Source organism: Haemaphysalis longicornis, unplaced genomic scaffold (genome assembly GCF_048455015.1).
Source record: "Haemaphysalis longicornis isolate Haplotype H1 unplaced genomic scaffold, Haemaphysalis longicornis Haplotype H1 scaffold_4, whole genome shotgun sequence".
Lineage (NCBI taxonomy): Eukaryota > Metazoa > Arthropoda > Arachnida > Ixodida > Ixodidae > Haemaphysalis > Haemaphysalis longicornis.
This window is the reverse complement of record NW_027526361.1, coordinates 130,161,247-130,182,110: the sequence shown is the minus strand read 5'-3', so window position 1 is coordinate 130,182,110 and position 20,864 is coordinate 130,161,247. Positions and strand designations below refer to the sequence as shown.

General features: G+C 47.5%; 1 protein-coding gene across 1 annotated transcript in view; it reads right to left on the bottom strand.

The window, feature by feature from the left end:
- LOC144180002 (ATP-binding cassette sub-family A member 2-like) overlaps positions 1–20,864 on the bottom strand; it is a 24,512-nt gene extending 3,648 nt beyond the window's left edge. Inside the window, exons 1-6 of the mRNA XM_077708413.1 lie at positions 20,441–20,864; positions 18,081–18,222; positions 14,522–15,092; positions 10,028–10,156; positions 6,177–6,516; positions 4,790–5,045 (exon numbers count right to left, since the gene is read on the bottom strand). Coding sequence (XP_077564539.1) covers positions 4,790–5,045; positions 6,177–6,516; positions 10,028–10,156; positions 14,522–15,092; positions 18,081–18,222; positions 20,441–20,853 — 1,851 coding nt within the window. The 5' untranslated portion in view covers positions 20,854–20,864. The remainder of the gene's footprint in view (positions 1–4,789; positions 5,046–6,176; positions 6,517–10,027; positions 10,157–14,521; positions 15,093–18,080; positions 18,223–20,440) is intronic.

The window sequence follows — 20,864 nt, the reverse complement described above, 5'->3', positions numbered from 1 at the left end:
ACGGCATTGGTATTTACCAATTTAGAAAACGCAGTCCCATTCGTGGCAATCAGTTTGCAACATGTAGCGTTACTCTAGCGGCCAGATGTATGTGGTTTGTAGATTTTGTTTTCCCGCCGCGCAAACCAATCCTTGACCTGTCTTTGTCATACGACCACCTAATTCCGTCGGGTGGGGGTTGCCCAGGAGGTGCTGTCGAACAAGTTAATCGAGCCGTGCGAAGGCGGCGCGCAATAAACGCGAAGCTGCGCCAAAACAGGCTCCAAACAACCGGCGCTAAAGCAGATGACAAGGCCGTACCGCCGACGCCGCCGCCGACGAGTAGGCACTTAAGCGCGGGGAACGCTGGGTAAATTCGCCTAGCAATCTACAATGTGCTCCGCGAGTGAAACCCTCCGCCTCGCCCTCCTGCCCGCCGCCGCCTCCGCCGCGTTTGGAGTTTGTTGCCCCGCAAACCACGAAAGAACAATTGGCAGGTAGAGCTAGAAAGCTCTGCTTTAATGTGTCTCATACACCGCCCTTACACTACGCATACCCAGCTTTCTCGCTCAAAGTCCGACCTCTCGCGAACCTAGCAAAACCACTTCAGGAGAGTGATATTTGGCATAAAGCAAGACGTCAGCGTGAAGATGAAAACACTAAATTAACTTTCAGGATTCTGAATATTTTTTTTGTGTATTCCGCTGTCAAATCTTACTTCCAGCTGCGATAGTTTCCATGGGTCAGGAACCTAGTTCTGCAATGTGCAAGACTTGAAACTGTGCACAAAGCCCGTTTTCTGCCCCAATATTAGCAGCGCAAAAAAAAAGTTCATATTTCGCTAAATAACTACAGAGTAATCACTGTTGAAAGGATTGCCATGAGCGGGAAAGCTGCGCATGAAAGTAAAAATAAAGAGCTCAAAATAAATAGCTCCAAAAAACGCACGAACAAAAACCGTAAGAAGCGCAACCATGTCGTCAGCAAGTCTGTATTCAGTTTTTCTGGGAACTACCAGAGGCGTAAAACGCCATGCCGTAGATTCATTTCCCGAAAAAAAGAGAATTTAGCGAACATTTCATTAACTGCTCAATGTAGCAGCCTATTCGCCATGTAATACCCATCAGCGTGACAATTGAAGTACAACGAAAAGAAAGTTCATATAGAAATAGATAAATATACGCCCATACTGCGGAACTGCTCTACCCGTTTGCTAAATGGCAGCTGACATTGTTACATTCGAGAAGGACATTACTTGTGAACCCTATCTTCGGCACCAGTGTACTGTCTACCTCCAGCCCTATGCTTTGTGGTCAATGACAGAAGATAGCCACTAACGTTTTTCGTTACGGGTATATTGACGTGAGCAGCGTCCGTATAGAGGGACTGCGATGGAAAATAAAAGAGACCCTGCGGCTTGCATGGCGTCCCCAGTCGCTGCATAAAGCCGTTCTGATTTACGCGTGCAACCCACATCACGCCAAACCTTTTGGGCTCGCAGTCAACTTTGCAGCTCACGATAGTCAGTTAGCCGTATCAGCTTCGTGGTTCAGCATTACGTAATTTTGTAATAATGTGTTAACTGTATAAAAACCAGTCTTGTCCTCTTGTCACCAGTTGTCACCAGTTGTTACAATGGTGTACAATATTCGACGGATCCCGTGGTTTCATAAGAGAGGGCTCATACGTGGCATTGCACTTTGCCTCGGGTTTACGGAACGCGCATTTTTAAAGACCCAAGACCATTCGACCCAAGTTAAAGGGACACTGAAGTGAATTTCAAACATTGCGGGATTACTAGCGCTAATTGTAGTCCGGAGTCCATAGGCCATGTTTCGACCACTCTGAATGCGTTTACGCGAATTTATTTAGTAGAAAAATAAATTCCAAAATGTTGCCCTCCTCTCTGCACCGTCGCCCATTTTCTCTGGCGTTTCCGTGTGACGTCAGGAGGAGATGAGCTGGCAATTGGCTACGTATACTGCACGGCTCGCCGACCTTCCGCCGGAGCCAGTCGGCCCAGCGCTTAGTCCGCCGACTGCGGATGGGTCTTCGCAATTCGCTCGCTCAGTTGAAACTAAGCCACAACACGTTTGTCAATGGAAGAATGCGCCTTTCTTTACTTTGCTAGTTTGTACACTGTATCAAGCTCCGAGTCCGGGTCGCTCCACACAAGCGCTGCACAAGTGCACATGCGACGCTTCGCTGACTGCTACGCTAGTAGGAAAATCTAAGGCCACTTGAAGGCGGGAGAAGAGTCAGCGAAGTCACTATAGGTACTAGGGAAATAAAATCAACTGAAATATTTACCGTACAGCGCGAAACTAGGGAGCAGGAAGCACTTTTTTTTGCGCTGGGTGAACAAGCAGAGCGGTCAGCAGCACAACCACACATCTGCGAACGCTCTTCCGTCTAAGAAATGCAATTGCTAGACGTGAGATACTGTAGAAGTTTCGGGGACGCTTACTGCACGAGCGCTATACAACAAATAGTCACCTGAGGTACTTGAAATGGTAAAACTAAATAGAAGTGTAAACGGGTTGTACATTATATACCTTACATATCCAATATAGGCAGCGCTGACTCGTGGCCCAGTGGTCTGAAGCGCTAGGCTTATTGTTTTCCAAGTCGCAAGTTGGAATACCGGCGGGTACGTGCTTTTATTTTTGTAAGTTGATTTTTTCGTTTGCGGCCGATGTTTTCTGAACTGAGTTCACCATTTTTGGGCCGTAACGTTCACCGCTCCACGAGCGAGTTCGCAGAACGTGCGCACACTGACACTTACGGGCTAGCGAGTTCTCGCTGGCGTGCTGTTACCACAAGCACCGACTGCTTGCGGGCAGTGGGCACAGGCCAGAATCAACAGACCCTTGGCCTGGTGCGAACACGCTTTTTACGATACAGGCATTAGTGAGGCAAGCTCCGAATATGCGGGAAAAGCGCATGGCATTTGAGCGTCTGCGGTGACGCGGAGCGCGTTCATCCACTGCAGAGGCCTCGGCTAGTGATTGCTACGATTCCGAGCCGTGCTGGGAGGCTTATCTTAGGCATTTTACAGCCGGCAACATGGCAGAAGCGCAGGACGACGATTACTGAGATATCGATAATGTCCATCAAACGATGTCGTCGGATGTCAAGCATGTTTTACAGAACCGAAACCGAAACTTGTTTGAATGTTAACTTTGGACATCGTCGAATGAAGGTGCATCTCCTCCTGTCGTCATCGCCTTTAGTTGGTGCGGCCGCCACATACCGCGTATGGCAGTTGTTCTTATTTCCAGCTTTATAAAATAATTACCGGCTTATCAACTGGATAAACGATGAAAAGTGTGGTAATTTGAGCCAGTCTACGCAGTGCAAGCAGAACCGGGAGCTTGACAAATTCACTTCAGTGTCCCTTTAAACAACGTGATAACTACCATCCATAGAACCAGATGAAAACCCCAGACAACACCTTTTCGAGTGTGCTGCGGCAGGAACATCCTGGTTTCGGTGGGTCGAAAATTCGGTGGTTCGGTCACATCAAAACGTCTTCGAAATGCGTTTGAGAAATACTGAAAAATACAGCTAGGGCACCCCTTTCATGGAGGCGCCCAAGGCCCAGCGCCTCACGTTGTCTTGCGATGTTTTCAGACGCACATGGAGTTCGAGCTGGCTGAGACTGGTTAAGATCATTTCTTTTTTTGATGTCAACCTGTCCAATTAATCTTCGGTTCCAATGCACCAAGTCATTAGGTTTGGTATCAATATGAACGGAGTTCCTTTTTTTTAAGTTACACTTACCATTCGTATGTTTTTCCGTGGCAACATGGCTAGGTACAACCTTACCTTAGTTCCTTATGTTGTTTCCGTCATTCTTTCAGCGCTTCGGGTTATCTAGAATCCAAATGGTCTCTTCGAGCATTCTTTTAGCGTTTCGGTGTATCTATGTTAACAATGGTTCCTATTTCTTGTTCGCCATGGGCCAGCCTTGGGCTGAAGACGACGCAAAGATGTACTAGCCATTGAAAGCAGCATGGCACAGACAAGATCGCGAGTCAGCTTCGTAGTGTACTGGCTTGTGTTGCATTAGACCACGCAGTGTCGGACGTTCACCGACATACAAAAATACTACCACATCATTCTATAGGCGTGTCAGTATGCTAATTGGACTGAGTGAGGTACGAACCCTCGAGAATACGAATTTACGCCGCGCACAGTAGAGGCGGAATGTCCTGCATGTGGAGCGAAGTGTTGTTTCAGGGGCTAATCGTGATGCAAAAACAACAACGGGAAGTGCATACACTTACAGACTTCGTACACCACTACGCGTGTCCGTATATGCGTTATCCTGTTCGCTGGAAAGGCCATATTTTCGCTCGCAAATGGTAACTGAATGGCTGAACGCGAAAGCTAAACTTGCGGCGTAACCTGCCTCCGTTCTGCGTCAAACGTTTCAGACAAAAAACGTTACAGACGAGGACAGCCGCAACCTCCCTGTCTCTTACCTTGTGTCTGAGATAAAGAACATGACCTCCCTATCTCTCACGACGAAGGAGCTTTCCTTCCTGGAAGGAGTATATGAAATAGGTGGCTGAGGAGGAAGTGCGCACTTGCACACTACCTATTGTAGTTTTTGCTCTTCTACATATGTGCCTCCCTAGGGAAGTAAAAAGCAGCTGGAAGTAGTAGCGCCTGTACTCGTCCGTAGCGTCCTTTGTGCGGAAACGTAGCGGTTAATGGTGGTGAATAATGGAATACCAACTGCCTCAGGCCTACAGGTTATTAAGTTACAAGCTCTACGACATAGGCCCTTGCCTAACGCGCTCACATTGCGGTTGCCGACGGTCTTCCGCAAGTCAAGTACGATGAGTGCAGGTTTGCTTAAGTCGTGGCCCGCGAGGATCTTCTCCACGGCCTTCTTCTCTTCGGCCACTCCGGGCCGGAACTCAATCGGCGGTGTTGTCGCGCCCGGAACGCTGGTGCGGCCTCCGTAACGCAGGAAGCCTTCCTCTAGCAGGCCTAGTAGGACCAGCAGGACGAAGCCTTCTACGAGCATCACCAATAGCTCGACCATCACGCCGTCCCTGCGTGCAAAGTAGTGCACAGTTCAAAGGGACCTGATGACAAACTACAACCTTGTTCGGCTTGAAGAACTAGCCTTCGGTAAATCACTCAGCATTATTGCAGCCAAGAGAGACTTATTTTTACACAAAAATAAAGACGCTGCACTAAGTCAGTAGTGACGCAATAGAGGAAACACAATCATCATTGTCAGTGTGTTAACTGCACGCCAGCCTTGATATGACCAAGTGATTGGATCGAGCGCGTAACTACAGGCGTATAGCAATCTCCCAGTCGTGTTTCTTGTCAGTGGCTTTGGATGGCTACTGCAAATCGCACAAACAAGATTGTGTGACGTCATATATACATCAACAAAAACTGGCTCAGGAGTCACCACTGCTTCATCTGTTTCATTGATATCTAAATTATTGCATTTAAGTTTGCAATAGAATTGCAATCTCTTTGATATCGGGCATACACTAGATGGGACTGATGGTAAGGCTAGCAGATTGCCCGTGACGCGAAGGCCTGAGGCTTGGTACTAACAGTTGGGGTCTCAAAACGGTGGCTCTCTTCGGCAGTTTAGAAGTGGAATAAATAGTAACGTGAAAAAACTCACGAGTTGTGCAGATGGTGGCCTTTTCACTACGTCAACGAACCTATACCATCAGGTGGCCGAGGTCCTGTTTTAGGGCTTAGAAAAGGTATCCGGAATCCCAGGATGAAATATGCTGATCTAGGTCATATTACCAAACAGTTTTCACTTGCAGCTTAAGTCGCCTCCATGCTCATCAAATGAATTATTTTTGTGTCTTTTATGCAGACACGTGTCATGTCGTCAAACAAGTTGCTCTTGCAGCTACGAGCAACTTGCAGCTGCCTTTTGCATGTCTCGCTTTTTGTCTTAAATTGGCATTTTTGAAAAAAAAAAACATACATTCAAACGTGTGTCACACGGAGAAAAGTACAAGTCAATGCATAGGCGCCACTTTTCTGCATGGAGGTGATTGCCACGTTCAGGGAGGACTTCACGGACCTCAGAAGTGCCCCCGCTTAACTCTGGGGATCCTTGACCGCCATTTAGGAACCCGTGCATTACGTGCAAATCGTGTCGCTAGTGTGTGGAGGGAGTTCGCCAAGCGCAAGGGCCTCACCTGTGGAAAGAGAAGGGGCTGAGGTGGACGACCTGCCTGCCTTCGCTGGCGAAGAAGGTGGCGCAGCAGTAGCGCAGGTTGGTCAGCAGCACGGCGCCCTCGTCGGGGCTGTTGCGCAGGTAGGCGCAGATGTCGTACACGGTGGCCATCGAGCCCTGGCAGTAGCGGTCCTCGTTCACCTTCTGCGTCACCTTGGTCACCGCCCAAGTGTACGAGAAGGGCGGAAGCAGCGACAGGCCGTACAGCCACGGGTCCCAGGGCTGCTCCACCGAGATCAGGTTCGGCGAGTTCTGCTCGCGCTCAATGAGCAGCAGCTGGTAGCCCATGCTGGTCACCGTCCCTGAGAGAGCGACGCGCGTGCACGCCACAACACGCGGCTGGTCGCCGAGCATATCCGCCTTAGAATGAGACACTTTTATTTGAATGTGGTGAACCTTTACCAGCCTGATCGTTCGACAAGAATAACGAACGAGCCTACGCCCTAGTACAGTAAACGGTCGTTAATTCGAACTCGAAGGTGAGCATAAAATTGTACGAATTAAGCGAAGTTCGAATTAGCGCGCGGTTGCTGAAATGAATGAAAATCGCACCACACTGCGCGGGCAGAACACATCGAAGCCACCTCTGGGCTCGTTATCGCGAATTAAATGCTAGTGCACGTTTGTGGCAGGTGATCTCGTAAATAAATAATGTTTCGTAAATAATAATCGCATGCGCCGCAGCTCTGGAGCCGGCGGCGCGGCTAGAAGCGAAATAAACTGTTGCAGGAGCGTAGCGCGCGCGTCAGGCGGTTTTTCTGCTTCGTTGTTTTGCATCTCTAGTAAATTTTAGTTCGGTTTGGATTTGCAACACATTGTAATCACTCTGGGCCGACTTCTGCGACGAGCGATAGAAGCCAGGGGATCATAGTTCTAATTAACCGTTCTTTACACAGACGCGTTCGAATTATTGGGAGTTTACTCTCATTTAAGTATACAGGGCTGTGCAGGGACCAGGGCGTGAGTTCGAATTAACCGGATGTTCGAATTAACCGATTTCGAATTACCGGGCTTTTACAGTAGTGTGAGAAATTTCAGTAATACTAAGGTAGACAAGAAATGAAATTTACGTGTATCAAAATCGATCAATATTACATTTTAGCGACGTACGTTAACTTGTAGTTACTGCTGATATTAATCCTTTCATATAAAGAAAGTTGCGGAGCTAGATATTTCAAGCCATTTTTTAACGCAATGTCTTCTACGTCTTGCAATAAATCGAACAGGGGTAAAAAACGGGAGGAGTGACTAAAAACGCGAAAGACGCAAAGCACGTGAATGTCTTTCGTGCTTTCTGGTCCATTCCGTCCTTTTTTTTTCGCCTTTCGAACTAACTCCGTTCCAGCCCAATAAAAAGTTTTCACCACCATCGATTTATTTCAACACCCCGAACCAGATAACTCGCACCAGAGTCCAGCTTTCTTCCTCGCCAGGCTTCAATGCCGGCGAACCTTTAAGGCATTATAGTATATGGCTTCGGGAAGGGAAAGAGTGCACCTTTTTTTTCCCCCATTCCATCGAACTCATCAGCCGTTGTTGTGTAAGAATAGTGTGGGCCACGCTGGTAACAGCGCCCGCCGTGAGGATAACATACAGGAAAACAAACTGCCCCGAAAGACAAACCGATTGTAGAGAAAACATGATCAGAAAGCTTGTTGATGTAGAGACGTAATCGCGAGACAGAGAATCCGGGAAGAGATATTGACATTCGTGCAAAAAACGACTTGAGCACATTGGTTGTCATAAAAATAGTCCAGAATCACTGACTTTACGTCCCGAATTCCGATGTTACAGCGAACCTGCCTGGCCTTTCCTGGTCGCAAGGCTCATCTTCATAGAACTCACAAAGACAGAAGATGGATTCCCGTCCTCGCCAATTAATTTTTGTCGTGTTCTACTTCTGGCGCCATCTACTGGGACATTTTTGAAATTGGAACACTGCCACGAGAGGCGCCGCGAGTGGTTCTTGTTTTTTTCGCGGCGTATTTCCTTATATGCTACCGCGAAAATCAAGCAGCCATATGCCTTTAATTAAAAGAACAATGGAGATATCACTCATGTATTGGTGCCTGGTCTCAAATATGCTTAATGTTTTCTTTTTGCTCAACTATGTTGACAAGTATAAACGTCGCCACCAGATTTAATAGATCAGGAAAATTTTGCCTACATAAGCTTCAGTTCAAGCGTTTGTCTAACCGACAATGAAGCTTAATTTCCACAAATGTCACTACAGAGGGGAAAAAAGCGGACGGAGAAAGCTGCAACCATGCAGATTGAAAGACATCGACAAAAATGGCATATTCAACACCTAAATAAACATATCCAGGATGTGGTCATCATTTAAAACCACAATGTCAATTTCCTGTTTGTGAAAATAATTGAGCTGGTTGGGAAGTGTATGCTTTAGTAGCTGCTGCCCATAATGAGTACGTGATGATGAGATTTTCCAAGGTGGCTTATATCGGTGTGCGCATACTTATACACTTCCCTGCAAATGTGCTAGGCCCATAAAAGTACCCAGTTTGCTTTCTTTCGCATTCCTGTAGCTACGGATGAGTTAATATCGACATATGTTTTCATCCTTGAATATTCGGTGTTTCAGGAAGAGTCGTTTTGGGTGCGCTAGAAAAGGAACATTTTCAACTGAACGAATCGCTATCTTATGTACATTTTGTAAGGCCGTGTTTGCCCAGAATAATGCACAGTAGTTCAGATGTGAGTGAAAGGGCGCCTGGTATAAAAGTCGATTTACGCCAGTGGGCAAGAAATGACACGTATTTGATACCAGTGGCTTTTGCGCTTTCAAGCAGAGTCACTCAGCATGGTCGTGTCATGACATACGTTCTGTAAAAATGACACCAAGCGTTTTCACAATTTAGACCATAGTGATTTCGTACGGCCTAAAAGACTGCTTTCAGGTTCTACTACTGCCGTGCCTAAAGGACGGAAAAGTACACCTTTTGTTTTTAATTCCTTCAGCGTTAGCTAGTTTTTATGGGACACTATTGGATTGCGTGACATAAAAAACATGACACAGGCACTATAGTCTCCAAGTTATCACCAGAAACAGAGTGCAATCATCGCCATACATATATAAACTTAAAATTGTTCTGTATGCGGGTAAAACCATTGATGTAAAATAAAAATAGAATAAGTCCGAGAATGCCGCCTTGTGGCACGCCAGTTTTTATAGGCTCAGTTTGCGATTTGTGGTTATGTGCTGCTACGCACCGAAGATGCGTCAACGACTAAGACTGCATGAGATTATTAGACACCCAGAAAACCGTAGCTTGGCAATTTATTAAGAACACGTGCATGATTGACACGATCAAATGCCTTGCTAAAGTATAGGTATATGCCCATAGTTTTTTCTCGAAATCTGCGAGGATCGTGTCTTTCTACATTAATAGTGGGCTTTAAGTAGGGTGTTGTTTCTAAACCGAACTGACAGCAGTTATAAGGTTGTGTTTCTGGGGAAAACATTCTATTTGGTTACATATTTTCTCGGGACAAAAACACCTGTTTTGGCTATCTGCATGCTTTCCAGAAAAAAACACTTGCTTCATATGCAACTTCCTGCACGTGTGCTTGGCGCTTGCTCCCCTATGAGACTGCGTTTTCACATTTCGTCCCATGAAAGCCTCGACCATAGAAAGCTGTGCTGTTAAAAATGGGTTCGCAATGCACGGATGCCAGTAATACGACGTCACAGTAATGGTAAACAAGAAATGGTGGCGCTCATGACGATGCTGGTGGAAAGGATGCTCTGATGGTGTGCCATGCCGAAACAATGGTGCGGAATAAGCGTCTTACCAGAGAGGGCCGCGAGGGCATTGACAATCAGAAAGCCGGTGATCAGCGAGTCCGTGGCGAAGGAAAACCAGTACACGATCGCCAGCATACTGTGTATGTAGCCCATGAACACTGCGACAACGCTGATGGCTGAAAAAGAGGTGTGCGCGATGGGTTTGAGCTACCGTATCTACGCATTTCAGAATTAGGTACTCCGTTGTCGGAGTATTCGTTCTCGGCGAACAGATCGCATGCGAAAACCACGTGGCCCAAAGTCCGGGTCGGCAAGGAAGTTGTGGGAGGCGAAACCACCACAAAGAAAGTGCTAGCATTTTTTTCTTAGGTAGCAACCTGGTTATCTAAAAGGAAAACAGCGCTAAAGAAGGGGCAGGAAAAATGGACTTCATGGTAAACGCATCGGCGCTCGACGCGTGCCCTTCTCTGTTTGCGTAGGTCTGACCTCCCTGGCAGCTTAACCTGCCCTGAGGAGGCAGCGATTCGGAGAATCCGCCTGGGCCACGGAGCAAGAATTGCTCCGTGGCCTGGGCGTTGCACTTGTGTCTGCTGTCCGAGCGACATGGATTTCTAGCCATGCAGTCACCCCTTAGACCTGCCCCTACCGCCCTGCCCCAGTTGCGGAGGCGACATGGGAACACTTCCTAGGGACGTGTCCAGTGTTGAAAGCAGCCTGAGCCCGACACATGTAGGCCATAGGACATTGTCCACGCCGCAATTCAGATATTCATCAGCGGCTTCACAACCCCCTTTACAATAAGCTTAGACTTTCTTTACAAAACTAGTCTCTGCGAAGGAAGTTTCTGAGAAAGCTGTATAGCTTTCCTTTGTAGCCGTATGGCTGCGTTAAAATGGATGAAAAAATTTCCTTCCCAGAAACTTACTCCATTTTGGGGATTTCCCCTAAATCTGGTCGATAAAAACTTGTCTCTATAGTTTTCTGCAGTACATTACGCCAGCCGCATTATGCCGCCTTTTTTTGGTTTTCTTTCATTTTTCTGTCGTAACAATATCAACTTTTATGACATGTGGTAAAATGGCGCAGTTAAAAAACGCATCGCTCCAACAGAGAATATGTGAGAGGAACGTATCCGAACCAACCACAGTGGCTTCTGTTCAAAGTTTACCTAGATGCATTGAAATAAGGCACACAAGAATGTATCAAGATTTTAGTCATACAATGAAAACAAGTTATTGCAAGAAAACTGATTTCAAGGAAGGGCATAAAAATACAAAAACAAAGTCACAGGATGTGGAGGGACAATCGCGATATCTAAAAAAATGGGCCCATCTCCCCGCGAGGGGGACTTGACTAAATGCGTCGCATAGGGGGTGGGTGTATTGCGTTAACGTTTAGTGTTTGGGCGGTTGTTGCTATCACGTGTACACCACGCAGCTATCACGCCGCTAGCACGCCGCTGAGTCGCCAACGCACGCCGCTGACGACGTAGTTTGAATGAGTCAAGGATATAAGGCGCGTTCGTAGCCTTTGATTCTGTGTCGGTTTTGTGGCGCAGTGGAAAGAGCACCATGTACCTCGCGTTCCGCCCGCAGGGTCGTGGGATCGAAACCAGGCGCCGGTAACTTATTTCTCTTTATAGTGTAGGGGGAGGCTGGCTGCTGCGGACGCCAACGGACGGGTGACATCGTGAGTTATACAAATGCTCTGCATTTAAAACAATACACACGCCATCTCGCACAGCACGGGTACAGTTAAAAATAATATTTTAATAGTTGCAAAAGCAGCGCTAGGAAGTTTAAGGCAAAATAATTACGATAAATTGCTGAGAGAATGTGTTATGTGGCTGAAACTTCGAATTTCTCTACGCTATGACCTTCGCACTTCAGGCGACATTATTTCCGCCAAGATGAATTAACCAAACTACTAGTTTGTATAGTCGTGCGTGATAGATTGCATGATTCATCCTTCCAGCGTGTTTGCAGTTTAGATCGCGTTTGTGGATTAAGCTGCCGCGCAGAAGCAGTAAAAATCACCATTACCTAGAAGTGCTTGCCGTCGGGCTGGGTGGTATTCCATAACGTTCATCTTAAGTGCGCAAAAAACACGGACACCCAGGACAAAGACAAGTGTTTGTCTTTGTCTCGTGGGTTCGTGTTTCTTGTGCGCTTAAGATGAACATAACCATTGTCTAATTGTCCACCGGCTTTGCCGGTATTGTAGGCGACGGAGGCGACGACGCGAGTAGGTACGGTTTATCATTCCCTGTCATGGTGTGTGGTGCGATGTTGCTAGGTGCTTTTTCATTTTGTACTGTTACCCCACCTTGCCAATTTGCTTTGCCTTGTAAACGGCGCTCGATGCTGTAGTGGGGACAGCTCGCGGGCTGAAAACATGTTTGCGCCAAATATTTTGGTGAACACTATCACATTCCCCAGCGTTTCTCCTTTCTGGCTTTGCAAAGACGAAGAAACTCAAACGCCACCCAAAGGTAGACAACTAGGAGTGACCGCTCTAAAACTATAACCGGTATTCAATGGCGTGGAATGCATGCAGGCAACTATGCGAGTGCGATGCCATATCTGTGGCCAAGCGTCTGTTGCCAAGGCGACGTTGTGCGCAAGGCTTCCAGATCAGTTAACCCCTCTTCATGGGTGAACTGCCTTCATGGCGGCCATGCCTTCCTGGCGGCCAGGCAGGCCGTGGGCCGCGACGTGACCTCGTGTTTCCGTGAAAGGCGTGTGCTAGTGATTCGATAGTCAGTTGTTCCGCGATAACGTTGGTTACGTGAAAAGTCATGATTCCGCTCATGAGTGTGACAACCTTATCTGCAGTTCAACCCCAGCCTCCGCGCACACCTACGAGCGAGTGCGAGTTGGTCGTGGCACAATTTAGGTTTGAACGTGAGCGCATTGGTCCCTTTGACGGCAAGAACTGCATCGTTTCCAAACTGTTGCCCACTGAAGGCAAAGTAATACCTCGACGCCAAGTGCTGTTGAGTGCAGCACAGTACGATCTACCTATCGCCAGACGTGTATGAAGTAACCGCCGCAGATCAGGTGATTGCCAGCCGCCGCGCTCTAACATCAGACGTGAGTTGTTTTACTGAGTGTGAAACATTTAGCGCACGAGAAAGCCAGCGCTAAATCGGTGTACGCGTGAACCATTTCTCCAGAGAAATTATTCGATTTTTGTACTCAACCACGTATTAGAGGGCACTTACCAGACATAAAGTAGTGGATGCGGTGCTAGTGCACTTGCATCAAAATCCGGGGTGGCAGCCAACTGCGCGTCGGACTTACGAATCCACGGAGGATGAAACCGAGGATACAAACAGCGCGCATAAACGCGCCGTTCCCAACCGCGGTTTCATCCTCCGTGGATTCGAAGTGCTCGAGGATAGGTAGAGCGCCGCTACTTAATGTGAGTGAGTTTAATTACATCTGTTGACGCCACTACCGATAATCGGGCTGAAACGTAGCAGACGATGTACGTTGGTGTTTTTTTTTTTCTTCGAGATGCGGCCGAAAAGCGCATGCGCTGGCACGGTGGCCACCGACATGGCGGTTTTCAGTGTTGCCAGGTGGACAAATCGCCCGCTAAACTTTATCATTGAATACCACCTATAGGATTTCGGGAATTCCGTGAAGGTAGCACAGTTCTTATTGTCTATAAGCGAATGTGTTCATTCAGCAACAGAACCGTTGGTTGTAGCAGCCTGAATTTTCTTGTAGCCGTCCAAACCAAACCGTTATCTTGTGAAGCATTTGCACTCCGCATATCTAAGACTAAGTTGTGAGCGCCATCGTATAGCGGGGGCCTCGCATCGCTTGAGACCACCGGAATGCCATCAACGTCCACTGAAAACTCACACCGAAGCTGTATATAGCTACCCATTGGCGGTGTTCAATGTCCGTCCGTCTAACGGGTCGCGTCGACGCAAACACATTTTCGTCTCCTGTTACCCGCGCATGCCCTGTGGCTCTCATCTAATGTAGGTATCAAAAAATCACACTGAAATCGGTCGCTATGACGACTATCATTAGGCCGAGTTTCAATCATGCTCTTGAAGGTAAGTGGCGCTTGTTATGGTAACAGAGATGGACACAGGAAAAAAACGTACACTTTAGCGAGAAGATGGTGAAAGTACGTTTTTTTTCCTGCGTCGGTCTCTGATTTTATAACAAGCGCACCTTACCTTCAAGAGCATGTTACACCAACTAGCCCGACATCAAGTTTTACTGAGCGTCATCTAAACTTGTTGTAATGAGTTCCCAGTGAAGTTGAAAACTTTTTTAAAATTCCCGCGTGCTCTCAATACATGGGCATGTAGGGAGGGAGTATGGCGAGAAGGAACGGCTGTTACTCTTATTTTATCGAAAGTATCCCCGTAAAAACTGACATTACAAAGACGGCTCCAACAAAGCGCCGTTTCATCTACTTGTCATAATGGCTCAGTTCACCGTGAAGTTATCAATATATTATGTAATTCCCAGCTTCCACTTAACACAGGACGGGCGCTTTCCCTGCGCAGTACGCACCTATGCTAATCAACTCGGAGTGGCAGAGCAGCACGGGGAAGAAGAGAGTGATGAGCGAGACGAGCGAGAGCAGCATGTCCCAGACGTAGTTGGCGCCCCAGTAGATGATGGGGTGTACGCCCGATATGAGCTGCATGTTCTTCGAGTTGCTCACGCGGTCGTCGATGGGGAAGAGCACGAAGCTGGCGGCGACCACGGACGTCGTCGCCGGCAGCAGCACCATGCGGAGCACTCGCGACGAGAGCAGCGAGGCCAACTCCTCGGCGTATTTCAGGTTGGCGATGTTGCGCGAGGACACGGTGCTGCCGTTGCGGATCTTGAGAGGGCGCAGCACGGTCTCCATGCGGGCTTTGGTGTCGCCGGAGGCCTTCTGGATCAGCGCGCTGCTCAGGGCCTCGAGCGAGGCGGCTTGCGTGTGGTATGTGTCCCCGTTGTACCAGGCGACGGCCCTCCCCGGGAGGCTGTTGTTGACACCGGCGTGGAATTGCGCGCCCACCTTGTACAATTCAAAGGCGCCGCGAGAGGCCTTGAAGTCCAGCATGAGCTTCTCCACGCTCGCTACGTCCTCGACCTGCGGGGTTTTTGGCAGTGTTGGTGATAAGAGGGAAACTTGTTGTATGTCAAAGGAACCGATGCTTGCACCCAAGGTGAAGGCACCTGATCTGTGGGGTTGATATGTACTGTTTTTGGAAGGTTGGTTAACGAGGCAGCTTTTTTTCTCTAGGAGGTATTAGCACGAGCACAGAAGGTGAGGGCACCGGACTGCTTGATATATGCACACATTCGTACATATTCCACGTTAAACTATATTTCTATGGCGTTCCTAGCTTCTTGGCGGCGGTATTCCTTTTTTGCTTCACTAAATGGAGCAGTTCAATCAGTTAAGATCTGTTACGATCAGTTAAATAATTGCTACAACAAAGCACGCAGCGTAGAGAAGACAGCCAGGGTTGCGCGGCTTGCATCTGGTGCTGTGTTAGCAAAGAAACAGTTGCAATGAAAAGGTTCCCGGTGTACTACACTAACCTGCCTCAAGGAAAACGAGCCCGATTATGCAGAAACATGATTCGACAACACGTTTGATGGAGGAAAAACACGAATACACCCGTGTGTACGCTTTTGGTGGACTTTTAAGACGCCCAGGTGGCCTAAATTAATTTGTAATCCTCTGCTACGATATTTAAAGCTTAATTTAGGGGCACCGCTGCACTAAGCAAGTACCCAGACCGAGCGGTTGTAATGCACAAAAAATAAAGCTGGCTGAAAGCGCAGGGACAAACTGGTCAAATCACTGCCCTGGGTGTCTTATGGTAGGTATTGTTGATAAGACGGCGCATTTTGTAGCCCCTTTTACGTGCCTCCCCGCAGCAGCTTAGAACAGTTCCTTTGCAGTTTGAAAGTGCTCTAGCAATAGGTATTTACGGGCCAAAACATACGGAGCGGCTCTAGAGGAGGTACGAGCAGTCCGAAATGATTGATTTATTACCGCGACGGATATGACGTCAGTGAAAGATTGTTGTATCCTGGCATAAAACACTTTCGTGTTAAAATATAAAACCCCAAAACGAACACCCCTGAGTTTAACTTACTGATGATGATGATTGCTATTGGTTTCCCTTTGTATCGGGGTGTTGACATGTCATCTTACGAAAAAGGACTAACATTTCAATGTTTTATACTCTTGGTTTAATAGTAGCGCTGCTCAGGGCAGGCACAAAAAGCGTATTTCGTACAAAATACTTTTTTTCTGTTTCTTGCGGTAACTGTCCCAGACAATATTCCCCTCTCTGCTTTTTGTCCACCACCATTCTAATCTTCTTTCCGTCGCCTCGATAGAATTCAAGTTAACTTCCGCTGCGCTACCCTTAAATCCTAGGGCTTCTGAAAGCTGAATATTTCCCTTGTGTAGTTTGGATGGATACCCTGACATTCTAACACTATGTGCCGCATAGTTTGTTTCTTTTCCGCAGACCACGCATACCCCATAATTTTGTGAATATTTCCCCACAAAGCTCTTAGTTCGTAAGCAACCTGCTCTAGCCTCAAAAAGCAAAGCACTGCCCTGGGAAATACCTTAGAAATTTTTCTTTCTGATGTTCAATTTCTCAGCCCCGTACATCTCTAACGACGTTTTAGATGCCATTTTTTCTCTCCATTTATTTCTTTCAATCTGCTTTGTCTCTTTTTTGGTTGCATTGGCTGTTTTGGATTCTCCACTGTTTTTCCCATATTTCATCGTTAGCCTTCTAGTCTTTCTTAACCACTGCGTGTCCACGCTTTTAAAGTATAGGTACTTAAAAACCTTAGCTGCCCACCTTCGTTGATCCATTGCTCTCAACCTCATCTCAAAACATATTTTACTCTGTGCTTCTCGAACTTCAAACGACGTCCAGCCCATATCTCCCTGTACTGCATCGTTCGGTGCATTTCCATGCGCGCCTAAGGCCAAACGGGCTTCATTTACGCTGCGTTTCGCTTTCCCTTACCACTCAGTTGCTCCTCGTGAGTTCTTAAGTAGTTATCCCCTTCGTTTATCGACACGCCCAAATATTTATATTCCTTCACTCTGTGTAGTTCGCCTCGCTGGATAGACACTGCGTCAGTGGTAGCGCCATTGAAAACCATTATTCCCGATTTTTCTGCACTAAAATTTAACCCGAGGTCGGTGGCTTCCTGGCCGCTAATATTTATTATCCGTTGCATATCGGTCCGGTTATCAGCTAAAAGAACAATGTCGTCTGCGTATAACATTCCCGGAAAATACGCTGTTGTACCACTTCGCATTGCAGCATATGGGTTAGGCTGAACCCTACTTTACTTTCTTCCAGTTTCTTTTCTAACCCTGCCATGTAAAGCATGAACAGTATTGAGCCCAAAGGGCATCCCTGTTTCAGTCCGTACAGTTAGTACTCTTTAGTACTAAAGGCTGGTTCCCCGCATGAAGCCACTGTGTGCAGGGGTTTTGATTTTGATGATTGATTGTGGGGGTTTAACGCGCCGACGCAACGCAGGCGATGAGGCGCGCCGTAGTGGAGGGCTCCGGATTAATTTTGACCACCTTGGGATCTTTAACGTGCGCCGAAATCTCGTACACACGGGCGTTTTTGCTTTTCGCCTCCATCAGAAAAGCGGCCGCCGCGGCCGGGAATCGAACCCGCGACCTCGTGCTCAGCAGCGCAACGCCTTAGCCACTGAGCCACCGCGGCGGGTGTGTGCAGGGGTGCACCCTTTACAGGCCGCTTACTTCGTTGTACTGGCGTCATTTCCGCGATGGATATGACGTCAATAAAATCTTGGCGTATCAGGGAATAAAACAATTTCATGTTAAAAATAGGCCTTTAGTTGCGCCGTTCCTATTAGCCCGCATGCGCCTGAAAGTCCTGGTGATTCCACTCCCCTTGATCGCTGTCTTTCATAGCTTCTGTCATCTTAGACAAGAAACAACGGGCTATTTTCATACACCGGTGTTCCTTATCGTTACGTGCGCAGGAGTTAATCGAAACAACAACCGTAACTCCCAAAATGGGCTTCATTCACCGGAGTGGTTAACAGGCCTAACCTCTGTTTGGCTACCCAGGATGCGGCGGTAGTTCGCCTTGAGCATGTCGGATTCCTTGTCGGCCTCCACGAACACTTTAGACTCCGGGTGAAGATCGTTGAGTTCGTACCTCAGTCTGTCACCCCCGAATGGGACGGCGAGCCTGTGCGGACAGAAGGAAGCTGTGGTGCGTTGTTCTGGATGGCACGAAGAAATACCTTCTATGGCGGCACTACAGAGCGGCTTCATAGCCTTTCGCTGAAGCCTTCGCTTACCCCTTTACACGCATCCTCCGGTCGCAGCATTTGCTTAAGCAATTAGGCCAATGAGTTTCATTAAGGAAGCACCTGGGTCTTTGGGATAAAAAAAATTGCCCAAAAAAAGCATTTTTTAGGTATTACTTTTCTGTTGATTTGCACAGTTTTTCCTCCGAAAATTGCGTACGTGGAACAGTACCAGGTACTTATAAAAGCCATAGAGGCCCAATTTGAACAAAGAAATCATTACTTTCACATAATTTTCCACTTTTTCGCCACGCGTGGTATGGCAGTGATACAAAAGTCTCGAGAGGTACATCCCAGCATGTAGTACAGCTAGGAAGATGATTTTTTTGCCACTGTAAAGTTGCTTGTTTAAACCATGCGATATGGGAAGCATATTTTGCATTTTGAGTTTCAGTAGTTGTTTAATTAGCATTATTTCTAATTGGTTGGCAGTAGTAGTTCAAACTTTGAAGTTCGAATTGATGTAAACGTGTACCTGGTTGCAAAACAAAAAAACCTTCTTCCCATATTTTCTTCTACACAACGTCTGGTATCTATTCACGTCTTGCTGGTAATCTTTTGTTGAATAGTTTTTTTCTATTGTTTTCAAGAACAATCAAGGAGTATTTTAATTAACTCGGAGACTAGTTATCTCATATGAAAACTAATTAGATATTTGAAATCGGCTAAAAAACTGAACAGGCCCATGAAGTTTTGTCAAGATTGCTTGGAAAGCAGAAAAAAGTTTCCAAGACCCCCCCCCCCCCTTAAAAGGGGGGGAATACCCGTAATGTTCCAGGGAACGCCCTCCCCCGAAACATCGCCTTTAGGGGTGAAATATTAAGTTTACTGAAAGGCCCCACAGATTGCCCACCCCTTAAAGTGGCGATAGCTTCGATGCATTCAAAATCTCGAGGTGCTTCCTACACAAACACGGCCCGCGGCCGTGAACACCGCCGATGTGTCGATTTCGAACAAGAGAGAGAACCTGTGTGGCTTGACTTTGACTGTCGGAGGAGAAGGAAGGGGCAGTAGACGGGAAGAAAAGAAGACCCGTGAGATACCGCCTCGGCATCGTCTAAGCGGGGCAGCATATCGACAGGCTTTGACAGTTCTCTGACAGTTCAACCGGCGCCTGGCCTCTGTGAGCACGGAGCCGGAGAGGGGAGCTGAAGCTGGGGAGAGCATGCTGGACGAAGCGCTGCAGTTCGTGTTCGACTCAGAAAGCGACGCATCGCCCGATGCCTTTAGCGACGATGAGTAAACAAAAACTCAAATGATCTATCTATCTGCCGATGCCGTCACTTATTTGTCCTTTCCGAACTTCCCCCGATAGTTCGCCCATGTCGTATTTTTTACTTGATACCTGCGCAGCTTTGGTTGGTGGTGCGGCCACTTGTTTTAGTTTTTCGCAGCTGAACAGAAAGATCGACCATCCCATAATTTTCACTCGGTATCTCTCCAGTTTGAGTGGACGTGCTTTTTTTTAACTCTTACGTAAACTCTCAGAAACTTGTCAGTCTTAATTCCTGCCCGTTTCCCGCTGATTTCAAATGTAGTGTTATTTTTAAAGCCAGTACATTAGTTCCCAAGATAGTTAGATATGATTAGCCCTTTTTGTAAGAACAAAAGACAGTACAGCGCTAGTCATAAAACTACAGTCTCATATTTTCTGAAACTATGAACCCCGCTGAACGCAACATAGGGAACTGTTGCACCGCTTTGAACTACGTTTTTAGCTCATAAAACCTCTGTGTTTGAAATGGACGCTCGAAATGGTTCATTGCCATAGTGCCGCCATGTTCAATTACCTCTAAAAGTACTTCCAAGCGGTAGTAAAAAACATGTCCCTTCTCTAAGCCACGTTTTTTTACCTCGGCGGCTTTGAAACACGACGCTAAGTGCCAAATACGCTTGACATGATCACCCCTATTGAGCTGGTGATTATTACTGCCTGCGCGTCGACCTCAGAAGGCTTACTTAAACGACGTGTAGAATCAACTGTGCGTGGCTTTGCAAGCCCATTACGACAGAATCGACGCCGTTGCTTACATACCGCGCCATTAGGATGAACGTAACCTCCTCCGATTCTACCCTCATTGGAAGTGAAGCCCTCACCTGTTGGTGAAGCGCTTTTCCGACTGGCACTCTGCGAACATGAGCACAGCCGGCAGGATCCAGCAGAGGATGGGTATGCCCAGCGTCTGCCACGTGTAGTTGCGGCGCTTCTGAATCATGGCCAGAAGGATCTCCTTGTGGCTCGGCTTGCCGGGCTTGAGGTCGTACACCGCTTTTATGTGAGCCTGGATTTCCACAGAGGACTCGTACACGTCTTCGCCCACGTTCTGCGACACCGCGCCGACATTCTCGGTAGGCATGAGCATGTCGCGTTCCGAGTACTCGATGTTCTCCGTCGGAGCTCCCAGGTGCGACTTGGAGATGGAGCGCTTGGGACCCACGTTGGCACGGCGCTTGGCCTCAAACTCGGCAGCGTCCAGTTCCAACACGACCCGGGTGAAGATGTCTTGCATTGTTATTGCGT